At 38.8% G+C, this 24,897-nt stretch overlaps 1 protein-coding gene across 7 annotated transcripts in view; it reads right to left on the minus strand.

The window, feature by feature from the left end:
* enox2 (ecto-NOX disulfide-thiol exchanger 2) overlaps positions 1-24,897 on the minus strand; it is a 149,243-nt gene that overhangs the window by 80,538 nt on the left and 43,808 nt on the right. For all 7 annotated transcript variants that reach the window (XM_053878319.1, XM_053878317.1, XM_053878314.1 and 4 more), the window contains one exon: positions 7,304-7,450. Coding sequence is in view for 2 of the 7 variants with exons in the window: in XM_053878314.1 (XP_053734289.1) it covers positions 7,304-7,450 (147 nt within the window). In the remaining 5 variants the exon portion in view is untranslated. The remainder of the gene's footprint in view (positions 1-7,303; positions 7,451-24,897) is intronic.

Below are 24,897 nucleotides of genomic sequence, written 5' to 3' on the forward strand. Positions count from 1 at the left end.
CCTAATCACTGCTCACTCTGCAGCAGCACGTCTGCCGTGAACGTTCTTTCAATTTGTCATGTAAAGTTTGGATCCTGCAGCACATGCACAGGAAAATGCTGAGCACGGAAGCCCGATTCGACGCCACAAAATAGATACACCATTTACGGCACCAGCACAGATCACAGAGAGTTTTCCAGGCTCATGACAATAAGAACGCTGGTTCCTCAGCAGCAGGCTGTTAGCGCAGCTACACCCAGTGGTCCGAGCGTGACATTTGGAACACTAAGCACATTTCCAGCCTTTCTCAGGTGCCGTTTACACAGAGACGGAAACGACTGGATCCGTTGCCATTTTGGAGGGAGGTGTAGTGTTCGTAAGCCTCCTGAATCTGAAACATCTGAAAACGTCTTGAGTGGAAACTTTCATATATGCAGGGCTCTCTATCACGAAGTCCCGCTACAAGCGGCCAGTAAGTAAATGTTTCACAGACATTGCATAGTCTCCACAGATTCACCAAACTGCGATGTCTCACATCGAATTAAAAGTTGCTCCATCCTTCAAGGTTTTTCTTTTTTTTTTTACCTCCTTTAAGAGGTATATAAAAATGTGTCTAAATTAAACTGATTTAATGGTTCATGGTGGAGGGGCCATGTTTAGTTTAATAATCCAGATAGCAGAAGCTCATTAGCTACTAGCTCATTATGGGAAATTAAACTTAAAAAGGACCAGTACATAATAAATGGAATCACGGATGAATCCAAAGTGAAAATAACAGTATTTCAAAGGACCTAAAAAGGTCTTTTATCTTCAAGTGGACAACCTCAATGAGGGATTTTAGCTTAATGAACACGTATAGTGACCCAAACATGAACACATCTGCACCTATACAACACCAGTGTGTGTGTGGAAAATGTGCAGACAGAAACATTTGACAGCCACAAAAGATATTCCTCGAAGACAGCTTAAGTAGTCACTTGCATTATTTATCTCCTGGAAGCTCTTTGCATGTTTGATGCAGGGAAAAAAGATACCCTCTCCAAAACCAGAACATGAATTATGGAAATCAAAACAGGAGTGGTAAATCAAGGAGACATATAAAATGTTCCTCAGGTTTCTCTGTGGACACAAAACCTTGAGACCTTGATTCCAGCTAACTTGAAATTGACCATACTGGATTGGACAATTATGCGGATTCATTCAAGCAATACAACACCTCACGTTTGTTCATAGCAGCAACTTTGAAGCAGGTATCTCTGGACACACCACTGAAAATTGCCCTAAATGTGCTTACTGGAATCAATCACACTTTTACTTTTATTATTATTTTTTTTTTTAAGAACATGAAGCTGGTCAAGCAATGGAAAACATTTCCCAGAAAATCACTGAGTATCTCAGGGTCAGCACAGTACATATCTCATAGTATGGCACGTTCAGGGTTTCAACCAGGTTGAACGGTGCAGTTTTGTTATTAACCAAATTGGTGACAATAAAAATGCTAGTTGTTATCATGAGAAACAAATCTATTATCTGCAGTCGTCTTCACGCGACCCGTCTCTTCATATGTCCGGCTGGAATGCGCAGCTTGAGTTCCGAGAAACGGACCTCAGTCATTATGATGTTTCTTTTGTAATACAATATGAATATTTGCCTTCAGTGTATTGGTTATTTATTGTGACAGCCAGCGTAACAAGATATTGCAATACCGATTTTTTCCCCGATATCTATTTACTACAACTAAGTTCACAACAACAAAAGATGCTGATGATATTGGAAATATCTTGGACACCATGCTACAAACACTCACCGTCACAATTTAACCACAAAAAAAAGTGACAGAATAATAAGGTAACAAGGTACCCTGGGAGATTTCCGTGGTTTTTGACTTGCAATGACAAAGCTATCTGACCAGTGGAGAGGGAATCGTCCCATTAAGGAACTAATTGAGGACCATTAAGGACATACCCTCAGACGACTAAACTTAGTAAACATTTTTTCCCCAAACATAGCTTTAAGCAAACCCATATTTGTCGAGCATTCATTCATATTCATACGAATAATGATTGGCGGTAAGCTTGTATGGACCTCACATCACAACCACTAAAAAAATGTAGAAAGAATGTCTCATCCAAAGTTTAGTTGGACTACAATTCATGCCAAAAATGTCATGCATAATCTCAAATCAAATCATGTTTTGGGCAGTACTACTGTCATGAACGTTTGTTGGATTATGGTAAATGGGGTCCACCCATCATTATGTGCAGAAAACATCTGCTGTTCTTTGTGAGTTAATACAAGTGGTTTTGCACAATGTCAATAAAAATGCAGAAGCATTGCTCAATCTTGAATCATGAATTCATAAAATGTGGTGTATAGTTTCCTCACACATAAAACATTCAACGTTGTTGCCATCACTTTTATATTTTCATCCGCAGCATGCTCTTGTCTTCCATTTTGGTATGTCCTCAATAACCCTTGGCAAATGTGAACAACCCTTTAGAGTAAATTTGTTTTCTCCATGGGTTCCTTTACTTCATTATGCCTCATCACCGACTTGCTGAAAATAAATGTGATACAATATTTTTGTTTTGAAAAGATAACATTTTTTACATATAAGTGACCAAGAGTACGTGTATAACCATGAGAATCTATTCTGAAAAGACAAAGTTTTCTACCACAGAAGTAAACTGCTTTACTCATGCAGACGAACCACAGGAGACCTTTCAAAATATTTACGCCCTTTATAATAATTCATCCTGCTGTGTCGTATTAATATGCATCACAACAAAACGTTGAGGCAACACATCATTATGGAGCAAATAGATATTTGCCTGCCTCTATAGCATGCATCCTAATTTTCCCAAGCTCAATGGAATTAACCTTTCTCCTGACCAATCAATACTGTTTATTCAACACCTCCTCCTTTGCTCAAGCTAAAGGTTAATGGACAACAGATTCAATTGGGGAGAAAACACTTCTTTTGTTCTACAGAACTAGAAAGTTCTATTTGGCCTTTGTGCAAGGTTAATTGATTTTCATTGTCACAAAAGCAAGAGACTTTTCGAGTTTTCTTTAATTCCAAACAGCAACATATACAGAACTCCAGGTCTTTGGTTTTGAGAACTGTTCAATTTTTTTTTAATCCAGCAGCAAAACCAGCTTGTTACAAGGGTACTGAAAAACTCTTGCTAAAGGCGAAACACTGTCCTTCAAAGGTCTGCTTTTCATGAAAATCACTGTTCAGCAACTGGAGACAACTTAACAGACGGGGAGAAATGAACAAAAGCTGCTAAACCTCAAGTCACACATGTTTTCAGTAAGCCCCCCATGTCTCCGGGGTTGTTTTTCTCATTGTACTATTGGCTAAATCCTGTCTTATTGAACCAAAATGTTCTCAGATGGATGCAGGATGTTTGTGAAAGTGCACCGCAGGCCCAGAGCTGCCTGCTCAGAATCAAATTCAGTCAAGAATTGAAGTGGATGGGACTTCTGCAATTAGCAGCTTTGATAGTGGGAGAAGGAAAGTGCTACAAAAAGGCAACAATAGCAGCACAGTACTTGCTTTGACTCAAAAACAAAATATAAGGGAGAATGTCAGTATATGTGCTTGACAAATGCATGTAAAAATCATCATGAGAGGAAACATCCAAATTACAATACACATGAAATTTGGAGATCATCTCGCCAACTGACCTGATTCATTTAATGTTATGCTGCTGCAGTGAGCACGGTGAGTTTTTGAAAATCTTAAGGGGGATTTGTATCTGCCTCAAAAGTGTTGGTTTGGTTATCTTCAGTAGTTTATCTCATCACAAATCAGGACACCCAAAAGCTGGCGCGGTGATGAAAACGTTTGGACTCAATACAGTTTTTAACACATTCATTTTCAAGCCCATTACTGTCATAAAACTGGGGGAAATGAAAATCGAACACTCAGAGAATACTCAGAGAGCCATGTCATTATGCCAAATAAAAGCTGGAATTGATTCAACTTGGTGGCAAATTGATAAAAAAAAAATATCAGTTCAGTCTGAAAGATTTGTATTTATGGAGGAACAGCTCTTCTCAAAATGTTCATCTGCCGGGAAGTTGTTTAGTCTGATGTTGTTGATTTAGCAGGGTGGCATTACATTGGAATGACTTCAATTCCTCAGGGTTCCCATCACACAGACATATTGTTTATGCTCTCTGAAATTCCACACAAATGACTGGAATGAAACACAGCTGAGTGATATTGAGAAAAAGAGTGCGTGTTGTTACGGATGCTTGCACACATGCGTGGTGGATTATAAGACACAAAATCAATTGTAATGAGAAAAATCTTTCCGTTGGGTGCTCGAACAACCCAAAGTCAACACGGCTGTTAATGAGACGATGGTAAAACCAAAGACTGGAGACAATTACATTTTGACAGTGTGAGCTTGTAAAACCTCAGCTCCAGATGTACCAGCACCTCCATTTAGCCTGCGTTCCTTTGGGCACAAAACTGGTTGTTGGAGGCAGCGGTAACTGACAGCACTCCCAAGTTTGTACCTCCTCAAGGGCGTCACTTGACATGACAGTCCCAGATTTCCCATGTGGGGGCTGCTCACTCTGACGGTTGTGCTACGCGTTGGAAAATGAAGCGAAGAGCGTCTACCTTTATCAGCTAGAACCAAATTTACTGCGCGTTTACATCTTCAACTGTCAATCAAACCGCAATGGACCTTAACCCCCATCTTTCACTGTTCACCCCAGGTAGCTAGGGATTTCAGAACGTCCCTCTGCCAGCAGGGTAATGTTCTTCTGTAAGCCATTTGTCATGAGGCATCATTTTACAAGAAGAATTTGGTTCAGTCACATTAAATATCTATTTTGTTTCCGGTATCCACCTGCCTTGACATTAATGTCACAAAAAGTCCTGGGCCTCATATATATGCAAGCTTCACAAAAACAAAGCCACCGCAGAGCGGGACAACACGTGGCATTTTAGATGACATTTATACAGCAGACTGTATTATTGGTGAACATGGGGATAATTCTATCTCATTACTCAACATTGCGCGGCCACGTTGCATATATCCTGAAATTATGCAGCCTAATTTAGAATAATGGCCGCCTTTACTGCCCACTTTCACTTTACACCCCAAAGCAACTGAAATGTTTGGGTAATTTATTATAACAAAATACAATTGTGTAACGCTGCGTCAGGTTTACTCAGAAAACCCAGTTTTCTGAATTACAGTGGAACATAACTATAAGAGGAATTAGGAATCCAGAGGACAAATTTCACATTATATTATTCAGCAGTTGAAAAAGTGATAACTAAGGAGTTTTTTTTATTTTCTTTCCTCTACGGTCTTGGCATAGGATGTTAAGAAAAGGCGTTGCCTATTTTATACTCAGGCTTTCTGTGTCAATGCATGGGCAGATTTCCCAGATTCATCATTGTGTTTAGTTACTCTGATCCATTTTCCTGATACATTAGTGTCTTTACTCACTGTTTTTATGAAAATAAAATGACTCTTTGTTCTGCAAAGTCAGACAACAACCTGCAAAGTAACATGAATATGCTGCCGAAAACAAATGACAAGACAATTATAGGATTTCGGCGCTGCAGAATAAATTCTTTAAGCTGAGAGCTCATTTAAATTGAAATCCAGCGCTGGATTACTGGCCTGTTTACCCAAATTAATTCAGAACTCATCTGCATAATCTTCCAGTACTTTCTAAAAAAGTTAAACCATCAATTAAAGCCATCACTCAGTTTCAGGTTTTTTTCATTTGAACATCTGTTAACGTTGCAGGCAGGCAAAGAACTGTTCATGCACCAAGGATTTTTACGGAGGACGGGGATAGAAGTAATGTTGTGACGGACACACGTACTACATATTGCCTAACAATGAATCCTTAAAGGAAAAAAATGTCAGAAGAAAATTGATGACTTTAACTTCCACTGAATTACCCAGCTGCAATGCATCAGAACTTGGCTTTTGGCTACAAATCAGTTAGGTTTTTCAGACTGACCTAAGGATGAGATAAATGGTGATTCTGAATACAGGATGCATGAATTAAATCACTTTGTTTCTATGACACAAGTCAATCAATCTAACATGAGCTGTGGCTTAATCCTCCATCCAAATCCAAATGTGTCTCACTTCCTGAGTCACAACTGCTAAACAGAAACTGATTTTTTTCAGTCCAAGAAGCTCACATCGTGTTCACATCGATACACGCCTCGAAAAAGCCAATTAACACCTTTTCAGTAAGAATATGATCCAAGAAGTAGAAGACATGCTGGAGCAGCCTGACATGCTGAACGGCAACCACCAGTCAGGAGACCATATTTTCAGAATTAGGAATGAACACTCTGTTTAAATTATGAAAGGTTACACTTGAAGCTTTTATATGTTGCTTGTGGGGAAGAAAGAGATAAACCTCCTGTTTGAACTAAAGACAAAACAGCAATAAGAAAGTTTATCTCAAAAAACAAATCATTTCAATAAACATGTTGTTTTAGTCACGATGATCACCAGGATTCGTAGTGTTTGGTAATCTTCTGCTTTAAACTGCACAAGGCTCAAGCGACACACTGCTTTTGTTTTGATACTCGAACATTTTCATGACTTTTTGTGACTCCAGAGCAACATCTTAAGTGTTCAAAGCAGTGTCACAGCCACATTACAAAAACAGATGAACTGTTAAATGTCCAGGGATCATGAGAAAAATGACCACCTTAGAAGTATTGCATGCACAGCATATGGAGTGTGGTTTGGCATCTGTCATGCCAGGTACATCTAGTGAATCATTCATCGGTTCTGCAACAAAACTTATTTTTGTTTACAGTTTAATTGTACCGTGAAACTGTTCTCACAGGTGACCACATGATTATATCAGACTGACAAACAGCCCTGATGCACAGTGTGTGTCTGAGAAAACTCAAGGTGTGATGCAGTTTTGATTGGCAGCTAGTGCTGGCGAGGTAACAGACTGTCAGGCACACTATCTCTGTGGAGCGATTTCTCCACTGTAGCTGTCTGACCTCCAAACAGGATGGGCACACACAGCCTAAGGAAAAGGCAGGCTAATCAAATACAGCAAAATAATACATATATTTTTTTTTCTTTTTAAAGTGCACCCACACTAATGGAATTACACAACTGTCGCCACCACCAACTCTTGCTGCTAGACAAATCCATAACAAGAAAGAGGGATCTTAGCTGCTTCATTATCGCAGCCTCGAATGAGAGACGTCCACACTTCAACGGGGTTACGGCAAAAATAGGAAGGAGACCATGGAGTGATCGAGGAGCAGTGATGCTATACTGGCAGTTGTTGTCTGTACCTGCTGGCAGGCTGGCTCGCTTCCTCTTCTTGCTATTTTCGGTTGTACTTTCAAGAGAAGGACACTCTGCCACTAGTGGCCCGCTGGTGCCGTTAAAATGGAGAGGTTCGTTATTCGTCGATGGATCAAAGGGCAGAGCGTTGAGTCCTGAAAGACAGACAGAATTAAAATTCAACATGGCAGAACGTGGAAAAAAAGAGTACAGCCATTGTTGTTCGACGTCATCAAGTGGAGACCTTTTCAGTATTATTTTCTGTGACTCAGGGGTCATTTTAGTGTGGCATGTAGAAGCACCAAAAACATGCTACTCCTTAACTTGGAAACACAACACACTATGTCAAACTCAATTAAAGGCCTGTCTTGACTCGACTAGATGTTCCAAAAAAAAAAAAAAAAAAGTTCTCATTTATTGAGAATTGGAAGTGTTGCGTGTATGAATAGCATAGTTGCTGAGTTGCAAACCATTTTCATGAAATTGTTAACATTAAACAACAGCTTTGAATGGCACAACATTATATATATATATATATATAATGAAATGAAAATAGATGTGTCAAAGCAAAGCACGTTAATGCAAAATGCTACACGCTCATACACAAGTATAGAGCCAAAAAGATTTTTCATAATAATAATATAATAATTTCCTGAACAACACCTCACTGGGGTACTTGATAATTCAGCAAATATAAAAAATAAAAGTGATTTAAATACTGCTATTTTACATGTGAAAAGAATGTTGGCAGAGGAGAAGGACCCTAACAGAGTGAAAATGAGGCCAACTGAAGTCTGCAGAGGCAACAGTGTCATTAGCATTTCTATTTCCCCGCATAAATATTATCTTACATCAATAGAATAAATAGCCATAGCGAGAATATAAGGCGTTAGAAAATCAGCTTTGTGTAATGACAAGAAGGAAGTGTCTATTCCTCCCAAGTCCCAACCGTGATTAACCACGTAGCATGTGTATTCTGCTTAATGTATCAGTAATTCCTTTAAGAGCACCGTGTTTGTTTAGGATTCAGAGCGAGGTCCTGGAGAGACTTTGGTCCGCGTTCATGAAAAATTCATGACACTTCTTTGTGCTCAGATTTGTTTTCCCTTCCACGGCACGTCTGAAGTCCAACATTACATTGGTTGTATCAGATGGATGGGGAACCTTTGTTAGCACAGAATCAAATGTACAATGTTTTATATATCATCATTGGTGTTCCCTGGTGATCTTATAAAATCATGTTTGAGGAGGCATGTACAGTCATCAAAATGCTCTAGAAAAGACTGGTGACTTTATATTTCACAGAAATTCAACATCACTTGGCATTTGCTTTGAACAGGACCAAAAATCAGTATGTAAAATACAAAAAAGGTGAGACAAGGCGGACCTTGACTAAAGAAAAGCAAAAAAAAAAATAAATAAACCCCATATTTGCAATGGACATTACATTTCAGTTTTTGATTTATTTTGAACAAATGACTACCGTTTATTTTGCAGACAGAATACAATGCCACAGCACAACCCAACCAACAGCGGATGAATATCTTGCTCCAAACATATCTGGGGCTGGGTTTGAACCGGCAACCTTCTCTATCACTCGACTCTCTTACTACCATCATCTGCTGCCAGAATGCAGTATTTATCAAAGGAGACTTCAGTGGAATAGACAGCTGACCAACTGGCTGTGTTGCTTCATTGGGGATATTTTTGTCAAGCTTTTCATACTTCTCACAATTAGATGGTTTTAAATTAGATTTCATGAAATCACAGGATTGTCAAGCAGAAATGTTTGAAGACAAAACTGTTCCAGGAATTGGTGTTGGCAAACAGAAAAATGCCCACATATACACTTTGTGTCAGACCTTTTCGCTAAAAAGCCCCAGGCTACAGAACTTTCAACATCCCACTATATAAGAAATATTACTTTTCATTTATACCTATTAAGGATCAGGTACCTCTTCTTAAGTGTGGTTTATGCTGCTACAGAACAAAGGGAAAGGACCATCCTTGAAGACAATATCCATGAAAAGAAAGCAATACACTTTACAGAACTGGGTGTTTGAGGGTGATGTGTTCGGAATTTAACAGACAAGACAAGTGCTTTTGCAGCAACTGCAGCTGTGGATGTTCTGTCTGACAGGACACAGTCTTTCAGACACACACACGAGGCCCCCTCAGTTGGTCCCAGCTCAGCATCCATCTGTCAGCCTTCTTAGAAGATAGCTGTTAACAGCTTAGATAGTGAAATCAAACTCATTATGCTGCCAATGTTAACCGTCACCAATAAGATGTAACGGTTTACCTTAAGGTTGACAGCTGCTTGTCAATGACTCGGGAGGCCTCAGGAGGGAAGGCCAGGAATCTATTGCAGTGGTTTGCAATGGACCAATCCGGCAATCACACAATTCAAGAAATATTCGTTGATGCAATGTTTTCTGTCCAGCTTTTCATTTGAAGGAATTTCAAGGAATGCCCAATATGGAAGCAGTTACCAAGGTGAACAATCTTTCTTTTGTCCCCATCACTCCTTTGATCGAGTTTTGATAGCACAAGCAGAAGCAGGTAGATGTCTTGTGTTACCTCTGTCCACTGGTAAGATGCTAATCACAAATGCAGAAACTGCATGGTAGAAGAAGGACACAAATGGCGTTGTTCACTGTTATAGAGTAAAATATATATATTTTTGTAACTTGAGATTGTTTTGCTTGCTTGTATTATAAACACTGAAGCGGATGTTAATGGAGGCAGGAGACAATGTGCTATATCATGTAGAGTGTATAATATTGCGAAGGGTTGGTGAGGCTTCATGAAACACTGTCCTAATTTTCACATGCCACTAGATGACACTGTCTGATCTATAATCTCTCACTTTGAAAAACTACAGTATTTCAATGTAATCTCAAATCATTCTGGAACCTCTATAGAGCTTTGAAAATGAATCTCATGAAACCTAAGCAACCCCTCACTATAGTATAGCTTCCAAAGCATGACAATGAAAAGCATCAAAAATATATATAAATGAAAGCATTTTTAGAAAGGATGACACAGTAAGTGGAGTGAGCAGAATTAGACCAGCCAACATTTAAATCATTGCGTCATAGCATTCAAAATCCCTAGTTTGATCGAATCCAAATAATATGATTAAATTGAAGAGGTAACTAAAGTGGGAACATACTGTAGGCCTGACAGAGTACCACTCTCAAAAACAGGTCTTAACAAGGTCATTGGCACTGTGAACAGTTGCTCATGTGACTGAAGGTTGATGGATGGTGTACTTATGTAGCAACATCTGGCCAGAGGTAGGAGTTACGGCGAAAGGAATGATACCGCAGTGGTGGGGCAAGTAAATACTGGGGGGATGGGTGGAGGGGGAAAAAAGGAAAACCGATAGACAGTTCAATTATGGAATGGAAAGAAGATTCACAGATTATATTTAGCAAATGGAGTAAAACCGGCATTTAGCAAGTATCTGCACCATTAACAGTACAATGACCCAGGAAAGGAATGATCCTCAGCGCTTAATCAAACTATAATGGAGATGAGAATAAATGTAATAAACTGCCAGAAGAATGGCAACTGCCGTGCCTAATCCTGTCCCTCAAAGATGATACAAAACAGATGCATGTTCAAGGTTTCTAAATAAATTCTGCTTCGCTCATCACCGGAAAATCTGCAGATAAATGCTGCCGCGGTTTTTAACATGGACGGATCAACTAACATGCACTTGGAAGTGAATGTGATGGTGCAGACACAATTTGACACTGTATATGAAATTAAACTTGTTCTACAAGACTATTTTTAATGTGTGCAAGCTCTGTGTCTCCACGGATGATGAAGAACTGCCAGCTAATATCTAGACACCAAACCCAGCGCTCACAAGTTACAAAGACAACTGGAACAAAGCCTCCAAACAACCCTGAGATGGACTTCCATTAAAACCTATAAAAGATATTTACCAGTTCCAGAAGAACTTTTTGTCAATAATGCTGTCAATTTATTTGTAATATCATATATTTTACATTTATGTGAATCAACGTTACAAACATATATGTACTATTGGTGCTTTGAAGTACGCTGACGGTTGCAGTCCAGTTTTAACTACTGTTACTTTTTGTACAAAAACAAAGTTATTTCAAATATTTTGGATTTGTTTCTTCTTTTAACTGTAAAAAAAACAGAAAAAATAAATAAATTCACTTTGGGTAAGATTGAATTCCTCTGTAGGCAATGTGTGGAAATATGAGAAGTGCAACTCAAACTGTGCTTCTAAATCTGCCTGTAGGCACCAATTACACTTGATTCGGGTCAAGACGCCCAGAATATACTTGGTGGCACCACTGTTACCAGCATTAAAACAAAATTGATCATCAACTGATCAGTACTGCAGGTCACAGGTCACAGGATGATTGCACTCAGACACTTGATCCACATTGCAATTACCAAGTCTGGTGTGACGGATCACTTCCAAGTGCCTGTCAGGGCCCATAAGTCATGGTCCTATTGTCCAACAGCTGGCAGTTCTAATCACAGTGGCCAAAATTAGCCTTCAGTCACCTGAAAGTTTTCAGATAACATGAGGTCACCAGACACTAGGATCTGAGGACCTGCTAAAAAAAGATCACCATGATAAAAGTGTATTCTACGCTATTAAAAGCACAGGGAGGATCACTGTGGTGACACCCTGGGTACTTACTTCTACATTTCTAAAACGGGAAACCAACGGTGACACAATGAGTCTGCTGGCAGATGTATAAACAAGCTATCCCACGGATGTGGTTTAGCAATAGATGGTTTAGCATGTCAAGCGGTTGTGGTATTCTCATGAGCCATCTTAAAAGCCTCGCACGTCTAGTGTATGACAGCAGAGACGAAGACCCTTCAGAGGACTTGGAAGCAAACTGAACCTGCAATTAAAGAAGCCGCAACAAACCAGCAACAGAAATAACCCTTAATCCATTGAATAAAGTGTCTCAAAACTGCTTTGCTTTCATTTATAATGACCTTAAACGCGATGGTGAGGCTAATCGTGGGAAAACATCTGCTACTGAGTAGTATTCTTTCTCAGTTTTTTTGATTTATTTGCTTCCATTTTCTTTCTTTCTTTGTCTACAACTTAAGGGAGGGTTGATACTCAAAACGTGCTTCACAAACTGTGCATACTTGAACAGAGTATGAGCAACACACACACGCACACACACACACACACAGTCATGTATCTACACAAGGGCTCAAGGAGTGGAATGTTCTTCAAACTTCCCTGGAGTGCTGAGACTCCCCTCTGGAAGTACATTTTCACATTTGAAGTTGGTGAATGTCTGGTACACAAACATTTTGAAGCACTTAAACGTATCAAGATTAAATACAATTACTGCTCCTTTCGTGAGGTGGTGTGATTGAATACAAGCATGGACAGTTTGTTAATGAACTTCTGATGCATCTGACAGACTGGGAAATGCACCAACATGATACTTGTTAAAATTAGGAAAGAAGATTCCAAGGCAACGCCAAGTGAACAACAGCTAACTCAACCCAGCAATCGGATTGGCGTTCAGCAGAGGTGTAATAAGCACAGAAATGGCTACGAAATGAAGCGCTTTGGCGGCCATTCAGATCCCTTTGGACGCATAAATATAGCTGGGGTGTTATAAACTGTTTGTTCATTCATGAGCAAGTTGGTCAGCCACTACATCCGTTTGGGAAGTTTAGTTCTCCCTGAATCGCCTTAATTCTGAGACAAAACTATTCCTTTAGTCGGTGGAAAAACAGTACACCTTCGACACACTATCGACAGATTCATCATTTAATCAAAAACAGTGTGGAACGAATGTTTTCAATGAAAATATTTTGTATGTGACTGATGAATATCACCAGCGTGTCCCTTGAATTTTGCCTGGCGTTTTTTTCAATAGTTAATGTCAAACACAATTTGAATAAATATCACAGAAACAAATACCATGCTTTCAGGAGAAGTGTTTGATTAACCGCGAAAGGTTAATATATTCCCAGATATGATGATGACACTCACAATTTTACACCTTTCTCACAACAAAGCCGGTTATGCTCTCATTGAAAATGCATTTTAGGATGAATATATGGATTCATCAGACATTACTCTGACATTTAAATTTGTCAACAAAGCCACCAAACTTGACAGTATATTATCTTTAAATGAGGAAGCAGTCGAAAGCATGTCATGACTATTCATAACAGCAGTGACATGGAAAGAATTTCTCCTTGGTTCCCATGCGCCATTCCTTCAGCCCCAGGGGAACCCACTGAAGGTTAATTTATTTTAATCTCTAATAAACTCACTGAAAATCTTTGTAATCCCCTTTCTACTGTCAAAAGACCTTGCCCTTTCAGCAAAGCAAAGAGAGTGTGTGTTTTAAGAGAGTAAACAAAGCAGTTGATAAGGTCATGTTAGTTTACAGAAGGATTTAAAATGTCTTGAAAGAACTGTATGGGTTTTTTAACTAAATGCCCTCTGCAGTTCAGTTTTCATCAAGGCAGAATCAACCAACCAAAACTAGAAAATGGACAACATGAAGACGATGGACTCCAAAGGGGTTGATCTCTTAATCAATGCTCAGAAAAGGTTCTTCTAACTATTAAGGCTGGGTTCTGCTTGAGAGCTCTTTCTGATGTGGAATTTAGGGGCAGAAATGGATTTCACAAGGGTCATATTGGTGGAGCAGAATCTGTCTCGGAGCAATTGACAATGTTCAACTTGGGCGCCTGAGGCAAAAGAAATCAAGCCAAGTGTCAGCATTTGGCTCATCGGTGTCTGCCACTTACACCGCGGTGGAAAACAAGAGTGAATTAGCAAATTTTGATCAAATTCATCACTAAACAGTATCCACCACAGAATGAAGCACAGTGCTCGAGTGTAGAGGAGAAGACGTGATATTCTGGCAATGCATTCAGGGAGTGTTGCTCCTTAAGAACGCCAAAGAGCACTCAAAGATTAGCCAAATTACCTCCAGCTGGAGAGTTGCACGATGACTGCAAGACGTGAGAAGTAGTAGTTTGAAAACAGTCCGACGATGCCGCACATGCTTGCTCTTTATTTGTAGAAGTGCAGTGCGTCAGAGAATAATGGGTCCCTCCTCAGACTCCCTAACAATGGTCGCGCCATTATGCATGCTGCAAAGCACATGCACCTTCTTGCTCATATGACCAGTGTGCAGTGCGTAAAAGTTTCTGACAGCATAGAACTGCAACTGATGGTCTACATGGTCTCCAGCGTACACATTCTAATCTTTCATGATCTAACATCTTCATATCGCCCACCCCTACCTTTCTACAGATTTCACAGCAGAATATACGTGAAGCAAGCAGTGTTTAGGTTCTAGAAAGCAAGCCAACACCATGTCAGCACACTTCTTACGAGGCAGCATTCATGGTTTCAAAGAGAGGAGATAAGAAGCACTATCCCCTTGTGTGTCAATTAAAAAAGTGCTTGGTCGTCATTTGCATTGTTTGTAACATAGCAAAAGCTCTCTTCCCTTTTGAATGAAAGTGAGAACAAATCTGCATGCAAATGTATCACACCAAATCTATGTGACAATAGAAGTGAGATCTTAGCGCCTTACTAAAGCCAATATTCAATTCAGTCACTTACGATTGATAGAATTCCAGGATGTACAGTCAGTATGAGGAAGAAAAACAACCAGATGGCTACATGTTATTTCACATGAACCTTCATGGTTCACCACTTAACATTCCATTCCAGAGCAGTTTGGAACTGATATTTCCATTTACACAAATTGATGTAATCACTAACCGCTGTGAGAGGATGTTCAACTTTACGTGGTAGATGTTAGACACATACACCAATTTCACCACGGCAAAAAAGTGGGAAATGTGCACTTTCAATTTCACGTGATATGTGCCTTCACAGCCTTAACAGAAGACAAAAAAGGCACCCGTAAGCCGATTGAAGTTTAACGACTGTTGTAACTAATGGCCCGCTGTCACAGTGCAATTCGGCTATCAGCATCTAATTAAAACACACAAATGAAGAAATAGAAAATGGAGATAATGGCTTACTGCTAAGAGAAGAGGCGTGCCTTTAATATTAGCATTTTTTTCTTTAGCTTTTAAACTGTCAAATGAGTCTTGTTCAGCACAAAATCCATTTACTTAGGGGTGGAGTAAGTGTGCAGGCCAGAAAGGATTGTATTGTTAGAGCAGACCAAACCTAGGGCTATAAAACATTAATGCTCAGATCAAGCTTTAAAACTAGACGCTTTAATATAACATTGTCTAGTGTTGTGTTCTGCAGCATTTGTAATGTATTCCGCTAAAATCTCTTGTTTAATCGTGCACAAATGCTGATTTCTTTACTATCCTAGCGAAAGGTGAGAGTCTTTGATTTCACAGTTCTACAGTAAATGTGTTGGTTGACTACTCAATAATGTATGAGCAAACTGATTCTTATTTAAAGTATTGAGGCTGTAGAGTCAGTTAAAAAAAAGGACAAGATTGAATAAAACGGAACATGACTGACTACTTCTTCTTTCATTCAGTCATCATTCATACATTTCATCATAGTTATTCATGTAAAAGGCTTCCTTGTTGTTTCTTTCCATGTATATTTTCAATGCAACATAAAACCTCAAAGTAGAATACGGCTCATACTCTTCACCACTGGGGACTGTTTGTACAGGATTGGGCTGTTTTGTCTCTATTGTCCTCAGTAAGAGCAGACATGCTAGCATTTGGAGCTGCGAGTGCAACAAACAACATTTAGTCACACTCGAGTGTGTTAATGGGCCCCATGGCACTAAATGCCAGCACTCATTGTCTGAAGTCTTGTTGTTTTGTCACTGGAAAATGGGACGCAAGGTGTTTGTGTTGAAGACAGTCTTGTGTGCCAGAAGGAATTATTCAGTGAAGCAAGGGATAATTCTTTTGTAATGATCTGGGAGACTGTCTGCGAGAATAAATTCAGAGAGCTGAGGCAGTGAAATTTAAGGCATAAATAAAGCAAATAGCACAGCTTTTGTATTCATCTAAAAAACAACAACTTTGTTACCGCAGGGGGAAAGCTGAGAGCAGCAGTGTCGAACCAGGCCACAGTCAGTCAAGTAAACAACCACTTCACAACAAAATGGTTTACCTGATTTATTCAAATTCTCCAGTGTTTTTCCACTTTAATATGTGACTATTTAAAAAAAAGGGGTTAAAGAATCCACTTTTAAGGTGTGCACCCTGAAAACAATAAATTGGTCGCAACACCCAACCTGGACTTTCAAGGTAAACTAAATTCATTTAAATTCATTTCTTATTGTGTAATATTATGTAATACATATAAAGGAGGAAACCCAGCAGTAATATATGCGTACATATTAAGTGACTAAGCTAGAAATGCCACAAAATGGGTAGTATGGTGTGACAAAAGACTCATTTTGATGAGTTTCATGCCGGTTGTGAGAGAGTTGGCAGCCCTGTGCTAACACGTTTCACTGGCAGAAGTGTTTAGCACCTTGTTTTTGCACACAAACTTCTTTGGATATTTATATAGAGTGAATAATAGTCTAACTGAATACAACGACAACTAAAGTCACCACTTTCACCAAATGTCAGCGGGAAACTGTGATATATATATTTTTAAATAAATAGTGAAAAATCTGAACTGTGATATAAATCTAATCGGCACCCAAGTATCAGAAACATAAATAAATAATATCGTCTCAGCCTGACCAAAAAGCCATTCATTACACAATTCATATCGAGATTAAATATGTTCAGGAAATCCATCTGAATGTGCTCAAATATGATTGTGTAATACAGTTATTCATAGTTAGGACAACCATGAATTATCAAGTGCAGCATTGATGACAATAATAATCACAGACCAACAGTCAATTGTACATACATTTCCAGTATATTGTGACATGACACAATAAAACGCCAACAAAATGGAACAACTCAATTTCCATCCTTTGTGTAAAAGCCAAAGCTTTTCTGAAGCATAAAACTTTAATGGACGCTGACAGCCCTCTTCTCGTGGTGGAAGACTTCGTCTAAACGGCCACGGGTTTATATGAGGTTTGTAAAAGCAGAGAGAATGCAGTGCAGTACAAAAACATGCACTTGAACACCACATAGGGTTTTATGAGTAAGCTTGACACAGAGTGGGAGGATCTCTGTGCTATCTGTATCAAATCGATATTCACAGCACAGAGATTGGCACTTAGTCATTCATTCTGCTTGTGTTGGCAGCTTAATTCATCACACCTTATAAGAGTGGGGGTTTAACTTTTTTAATGCAATGCAGCTGAATTGTGCATCTACAAAACAATTATTCATATGAAGGTCACGTGACAGCCTAGAGAATATAGCTTCAGTTTGCCTTTCTCTTTTCATGACAGCTAATTATATACTATTACAAGACAGGCTGGCTTTTTCTTCTCGTGTTTAAATAAGGTGGATTTTAACTCTTTGTGCTTGCAGGCATGGTTTCCAATCATTACACAACAGTGCAAAAAAAGGGACCACTTATTTCATTATCATTAGATGTTCAGGTTGCAACTCGAACCATTGCTGACCTCTATATAATCTGTATTATATGTTCTGTAGTTACATTGTTATGTTCTATTAAATTCAGTGGTTTGCCGTGTCTGACAGTCCTGTGTTACATACATAGGTTACAAGAGCTTTTTACCTTGATATGATGATGATGATGATGGCACATTCAATGAATTGATTTAAAATATTCTCTTCATAAATGTACTTTATTTCAGTCGTAACATCATCTTTTTGTGTTTAAGCCAACATAATTGTGTGTAGCAATGATTTACCTTGACATTTGGTCTACGCCATGAAACACATTCACTGTTGGATTATGTTGCGCTTAAGTTAAAAAAAAAAAAAGAGAGAAAGAAAAAAGTTTGAAGAAGAAAGAGGCTTAACAAAAAGCATGTATTTGTATATTGCAGACTTGATTTTATCCCACTGAAGCTTGTAATAATTCGTCCTGGCTTAAACAGGCGGTCAGTCTGCAAAATTAGTTGAAGATGATTTATTTTTTAGGTCTTTTGACATTTCCATGAATTGAAGAGAGCATAACTTCCCAAATCCTTGATAAGTCTTTCCATTCTGATCAGTGTCGAGTACAAACGTGACCGGCCCCGTCTGTCTTAAGCACTCACGAGACCATTTGTGGCCTCTTTGAGATCAGTCAAAGAAAGATTCCCAGCTGTTGTCACATTCCACGCCACCTTCCATGGGGCGCACCACCGCAATTTGACAAATAACCCTTACATTATCAGAATAATGTTTGTTCTCTCTCCCCATAGAGGCAATGGTAGACTGATGGTAACTTTAGCTCTAAGAGAGGAAATGACATTTCAGGACAGTAAGTGGCCTGGTCATGAAAGCGGCCCGGATAAAGGCAATTAAACAGTTCATGGCTCACACTTATGCAGCCATAGAGGAGTCAGTCGAGCCCAAAGGAGGCCATTGAGCCAGGATAATGAATGAAGCGGACTACATCCATTTGAGGATATATCCATTAGCAGATGTGGAGGGCTGACCAAAAGCAATGGCAGAAGAGCATCAGAACAAAGTGCTGCAGGTCACCACTTCTTTGATTTAATTAAGAGCATCTTCGATTAAAATAGGTTTTCAAATACTTCTTTAACGTAACTGAATTCCGCTCCAGAACCGAATGAGAAATAAAAAGTGTCCTCTAAAACTGACTTGGCTTGTGTATGCACAAAGCGAGAGGCGCCATCTTTCAATGTTCACGTGTTAAAAAAACTAAAATTGAGGTACGCTGCGCTACACATGTATTTCCTTCAAAATAAAAAAATAAAAAAAACACGATGACCAAATTGTTATTTGTGACACGCTGAACCATTTAATGTGTGCGAGTTTTTTTGACTGCATATGAGGAAAAGGCATTAGCAAAACAGGGCGTATCCACGTGTTTTAATCAGAGCACAGTATGCTAAATAGAATTAATGCTTCAAATTATTAGATCTAAAGTTCCTATTATATTAAAAAATAGGTGAACATGATGAATTCCAGACAAAAAATGAAAACATAGACAGGAAAGGATGACATAAAATTACATACAAATATAAAGAATTATGAGTTATATTTGAACAGGTCACACAATATTTTCATTTTGCGAATCACTACCATCTTATCAGATCATTATTGACTAGAACACATTTTGATGAGACCAATTTTTGTGTGAAGCAACTCAGAGAACATTTTTGTTTCAACAGCAGAGACAACGGCACTAAAAAAGATGGTCTGACTTTGCAATGTTTGTCAACCTTGGAAGACTGTGACACATAAACTTTGCTAACTGCATGGAACAAATGTCATACAAAACGTACGTCTCAAGAGCAATGAACTGGAAGTGCAGATGACAACAAAAAGGACAAAATACATTTAATAACATCCCGATACAAAACGTCACTCTGTTACTTTCTATTACTTTCTACAATCGTAAATCACTTAGTTGTGCCTAGGCAACTTTGATTACCACTTGGGGGATGATTATTATGACATACATCAATTTATTTCAAGGTCAGATTATCTACTGATTCTCAAGCGATTTATGGACGAATTGACTGACTAGATAAACACATGGTTGAAAACCAAAAGCCATGAAGCCTGGAGGAAAATTAACATGCCCCAAAGGCAGCTTAAGCCGATTTTTTTTTTTATTACAGGACACAGCAGAGTTTTTAATCCCTTCTCCAGTTCCCCACTTCCAAGTTCCAGAACATCGGCCTGTGGGTGTTACAGGGACTATTGTCAAATCATTCACGTCCCGTGTTTACTTGTTATGCTTTATATGCCAAACTAAGTGATTTTACAGTATGATTGTGGTTAGTTCATTGACAACAGCAAGCCAGGGCAGGAGGGTGTGAGAGATGTTACACAGGACATAGGAACACAAAACTCAAAGGAGGCATGAACCATTATTTTGTAATTCAGAAAAAAAAAAAAAAAAAAAATCAGATTTTTATTTCAAGGACAAGAATCATGTGCTGTTCAGTTAAAGATGAACTCCAGACTGAGCATGTACATTAGCTATTCTCTGTTACAATAAAAAAAAAGAAAGTAATAATTCTAAACGTGAATTATTGTTGAACTGTGCCGAAGAAAGAAAAAAAAAAGGAAAAAGCATATTAGTAGAGCCTCAAACAATCATTGAAATTGATTGTCATGAGTAAATATACGTTGAAATACATGAGTTAAGTTTCGGCAGAAATGGAGCGTGTAGCCTCCTCTCCAACGTTTACCCTTGACTGGGCCATTCCGAGGAAAGAAGTTATGGCTGTCAGGTGAAATGACTGTGAAACTGAAAGATAGCTTTCAACTGCATCTGCAGCTTTTGAGCAGTTTTTTTATGGACGTTATAAACAATGGTCTCCATTCACGTCTCAACTGACGGCTTTGCATAAATAGGCAGCAAACTGCTATGATCGACTCAAAGCCTGTAATGGGTGGAAGGATATATAGCTGGATATTTCCCATGGATCAAAATGCAAAATGGAACTGGAGCGCAAACCGAATACCTGCACGTTGAATGGAGCATTTGTACCGATGGGCACTTCATTCAACACCCATAAACTACGGGGAATTCTCAGCAGAGGCTCCAGGATTTGAGTCATGCGGAAACTATTAAACATTATCTTCTCCACCCGATTCTCAATCCGGACTTTCAGGTGTGTAGCTTGGATGCAATTCAAGTTTGAGGTTTCTTCCTTTACTCAGTAGATGAAATATTTAGGAGATTTTGCAGGTTGCACTTAATATATGATGAAACCCAAGGATACATAAACAAAAGGTGGAGTGAAATGAGAATTTCATAAATATTTTTCAAAGACATTTAAATAACATGAATACAGAATGAATCCTTGAATCAAATTTATTTTTCTTGTCTACAATTGAAACTTTCAGAGCACTGGTTTTTATCAAATGCAATATTCAAGTGTTCAAACCTACTTTGCAACCTCTTCACACCTGTGTTTGTTGAGATTTGTTTGGGATCAATTTGGGATAGGAATTACCCAAAAGGAGAGGAAACTTAACTTTGTCTTGTAAAGGAAGATGTTTTTTGGCAGAAAACAACATCCTTGTTTGTGGACAGTTAATATTCAAAATGCTGTTAGAATAATTCTACTGTAACTGGTCCATGTAGTTGATGCTGACTATTGGTAAGCAGTACTCTGCTAACAGAGACAAAGCTGTCAATCATTCCTCTAAGATTGTAGACACTGGAAAAAAAAACAACAATGTAATAGTGGAGCATCCTGGGGTGTAGAACAGCAGTAAAATTAGTTACTAGGAAGTTTATTTAAGCTAACTCCACTGGTCTCTATGTGATGCAGGCTCACAAACACTGGAACAATTTATCCCAAAAGCGGAAGGTGTTTTCGCACATGAACAGCTTCGTGTATTTGTTAAGAGTCTAAAATACACTTGAGACCACATAGTACTTAAAGGAATAAACCAGGTTGAGATTGGAATAATTGAGCATGAACCGAACTTAATGCGAATTTAATTCTTTGCCTAACCCTCTCCGGAGTGATTTGTCCGTCATCACAGGCGCTCATGAGACAAAGATAAAGATGAGAGCAATGCCTCACTTTACAGTCATGCAAGGACATGAAGACGGCTGCCTCCTCTTTCACGGTGTCCACGTTTTTCCTCAATACTAAAGGTTTTCTTCTGACTAATCACAGGAGAATGGATGTGAATAAAGAAACTGAGATTCAATTTCCCATTTTCAATGGCACATTAATTTTCTTATCTAAATATTTAAAATCATGGAGAGTTTTTCGCAAACAGAAACTGCAGTGTTCCATCGAGGTTCAATATAATTTCCAAAGACGTGAGCATAGGTCCTCTTTAATCAATAATGATGTGCATTTGAATATTAACATTTCACGTAACATAGTCATACATTATTAATATCAAGAAGGACCAATATGTACGTCACATAGCATAATTTCAATTATGGGTACATTGCTGTATGTTGCTTGTCCAGCTGCATATAATAGTTGGATTCATTGATAAACTCAACAAGCTAAATACAACAGTCAAGGTCTTAACAGGCCACAGAAGCTGTGTGAATGTGACTGCCTGCTACCAAAATAACCCAAAAAGCTGTGACCACGTCCCAAAGACATTTTCCGATACTGTAGAAAAAAATTTGGTGGTCTTCTAGGTCCTACAAGGTGTCGAAGCATTCCTGTTAGTTTAAATTAGGTTGTGCAATGCAAAAGGTCATCTACACAATTGGAAACTTCTTGTGTTATTTTTTGCCATTGTGCTGTATTTGCTGTATCTGTGGTTTCCCTTGATGTCATCAAACCTCAGTCATATAAATTGCCCATCCATCATCTGAAGCTAATAATAAAAATCTAACCCACTTTAAAAGCAGCAACTGTTTTCCCTCTCTTAACCGACCCAACACCAAACAGCAATATTGAAAAATGTGTGCAGCACGTCACTCATCCACAGAAAAGCAATTTCACACCAACTTCGCCCACTGAGCTGCTAAACAAACCCCCAACCCCTTAGGTGTGCATCCCACCTTGTTGTCACTTCACCCATCAATTTTGCCAAAATTGATTTGCTACATTAAACGGGCATTTTCTCCTGAGCGATGCTGAGGAGGTGTCTCCATCCTTCCAGCTCACTTGGTGCACTGTTGGCTAATGAGCATCTGGCCTGGTCAGGAGAGTGATGGCGACAGGGCTGCTCTTAAAAGCCTTTGAAATACATTTCGCTATCGGCTAAATTTGAGCAGTGAGCTGCTCAGACAGTCCCTACTTTTAGTGCATTTCTCTTCTCCAAACCAAGTTCTTCAGGCAGATCCCTGAATAATATGCGCAGGTCACAACAACAAAGCAGTTTGTTCGTGGAGAAAAAAGATGTTGTGACCGATCCCTCTTCTTTTGACTGCAGAAATGATTAATATATTTTTTCCTGAAAGAAAACTGTTGGGGTGCAGAGCGTCAGTATAGATGTTATGATTCAACACACACAAAATTAGATTGCATTCATGTTTCTAATTGAGAGTTTACATTTTTAAACTAGTCCAAGATTTGATGTTTTGACAATCGCAATTGTCACAAAATGACAAAACCAATCCTTCTATTAATTGAACGAGCAAGCATTGCCTCCATCACTGATGAATTCCACTGAACCATAAAAAAAACTCATAAATAATCCAAACCATTGAAATAGATGACCTTCTATAGAATGAGTACTGGCACCCGGACCATTAATCCTCAGTTGAACAACAAAACGCATGTTCATCTAGGAAGAAAAACAGCTCTCTGATATTCTGCATTATGTCGTAATGTAATGTTTCGCTCATTGGCACCTTTGTCCCATGTGTACGGAAACAGGGCAATTACGAAGACCACATACATTTTGATGAATAACGTGGCAGTGGTGAATGTAGCCTCTTTAATTTGCACTTGTAATCCATCTAATAAATGGCGAAATAAAATGATGGCGGAAAACAATTAGGATGATGGATACATTCGAGATGAGAATATTAATGTCTGTTTAATAAGCTGTCACCAAGCGATGTGCCGATGAGACTCCCATCTGGACACCAGATATCCAAAGACCCCCACTGTAATGACACCCCAGCTCTGTAAAGGGTAACATGCAGTACGTTGAGTAAACAAGATGAATCCCTACTATTAACAGAGTCTGCAGGCTCTCCTGCCACTCCACCATTAATTATCCGGCCTTATGAGAAGCTCAGGGAAGAAAAATACTAAGCCTGGAGGCAGAATCCACAGAGCAGACCTTCCCAGTTTCATTGTATAGGCGAGTCGAACAATTGAAGCCTTTGTCATGCAACATGAAAACGTTAGCTGCCATGCATATTTTTTTTTAAAGACTGGATTCCAGTCAGCATGTCATCTTTGATGAGCTGTGTCTCTATTGCTCCTAAAGCAGGGAAGTGTGAATTCTATTACGGCAGTTAGAACAGTTACGTGGATATTGACCAATTTGATATCTGGAGGCTCAGAGGTTCGCAATATTTCCGATGCAGATATTTCTTCTTTTAAAATAGATGAGACATGACAAAGCTATGCTTCAGATATTATTCAAATGATGATCCCATAGTTCACAATAAACAACAAAAAACAACAGCAGTCTGTTTTCTAAGATGACTCTGTATCGACGAAAAGGATATGAAGGACAAACAGTACATGTTCCTCAGGACCTTCTTGCAGCAAAACAAACTGACGATGCTAAACAGTCAATGTCCAGACGTCACTTAGCTAACTGAAATTTGAACAAACATGCAGCCTGGAAATCTGGAAATCCGTTGACTAAACTTCACTGTGCTTAGTCCCAAAGTGAATTAGATGACAAAAAGTTGAGAATGTTGCTAACTGCAAACTTCTTAAATGGCAAAACAATGTGGGTCATCCTTAATCATCTGCATTATATACGGCATAGATAAAGATGACTGTCAACAAAGTCACTTTTTGCAAATGAAATGTTTTTGTTTTTGCCTCACTTTTTAAAATATAGTTGCGTAGTTTCTGAGGAACTCATCTTTCAGAATTATCACTTGCTCACAACACAATGATAAATG

The sequence above is a fragment of the Synchiropus splendidus genome, chromosome 11, assembly GCF_027744825.2.
Source record: "Synchiropus splendidus isolate RoL2022-P1 chromosome 11, RoL_Sspl_1.0, whole genome shotgun sequence".
NCBI lineage: Eukaryota > Metazoa > Chordata > Actinopteri > Syngnathiformes > Callionymidae > Synchiropus > Synchiropus splendidus.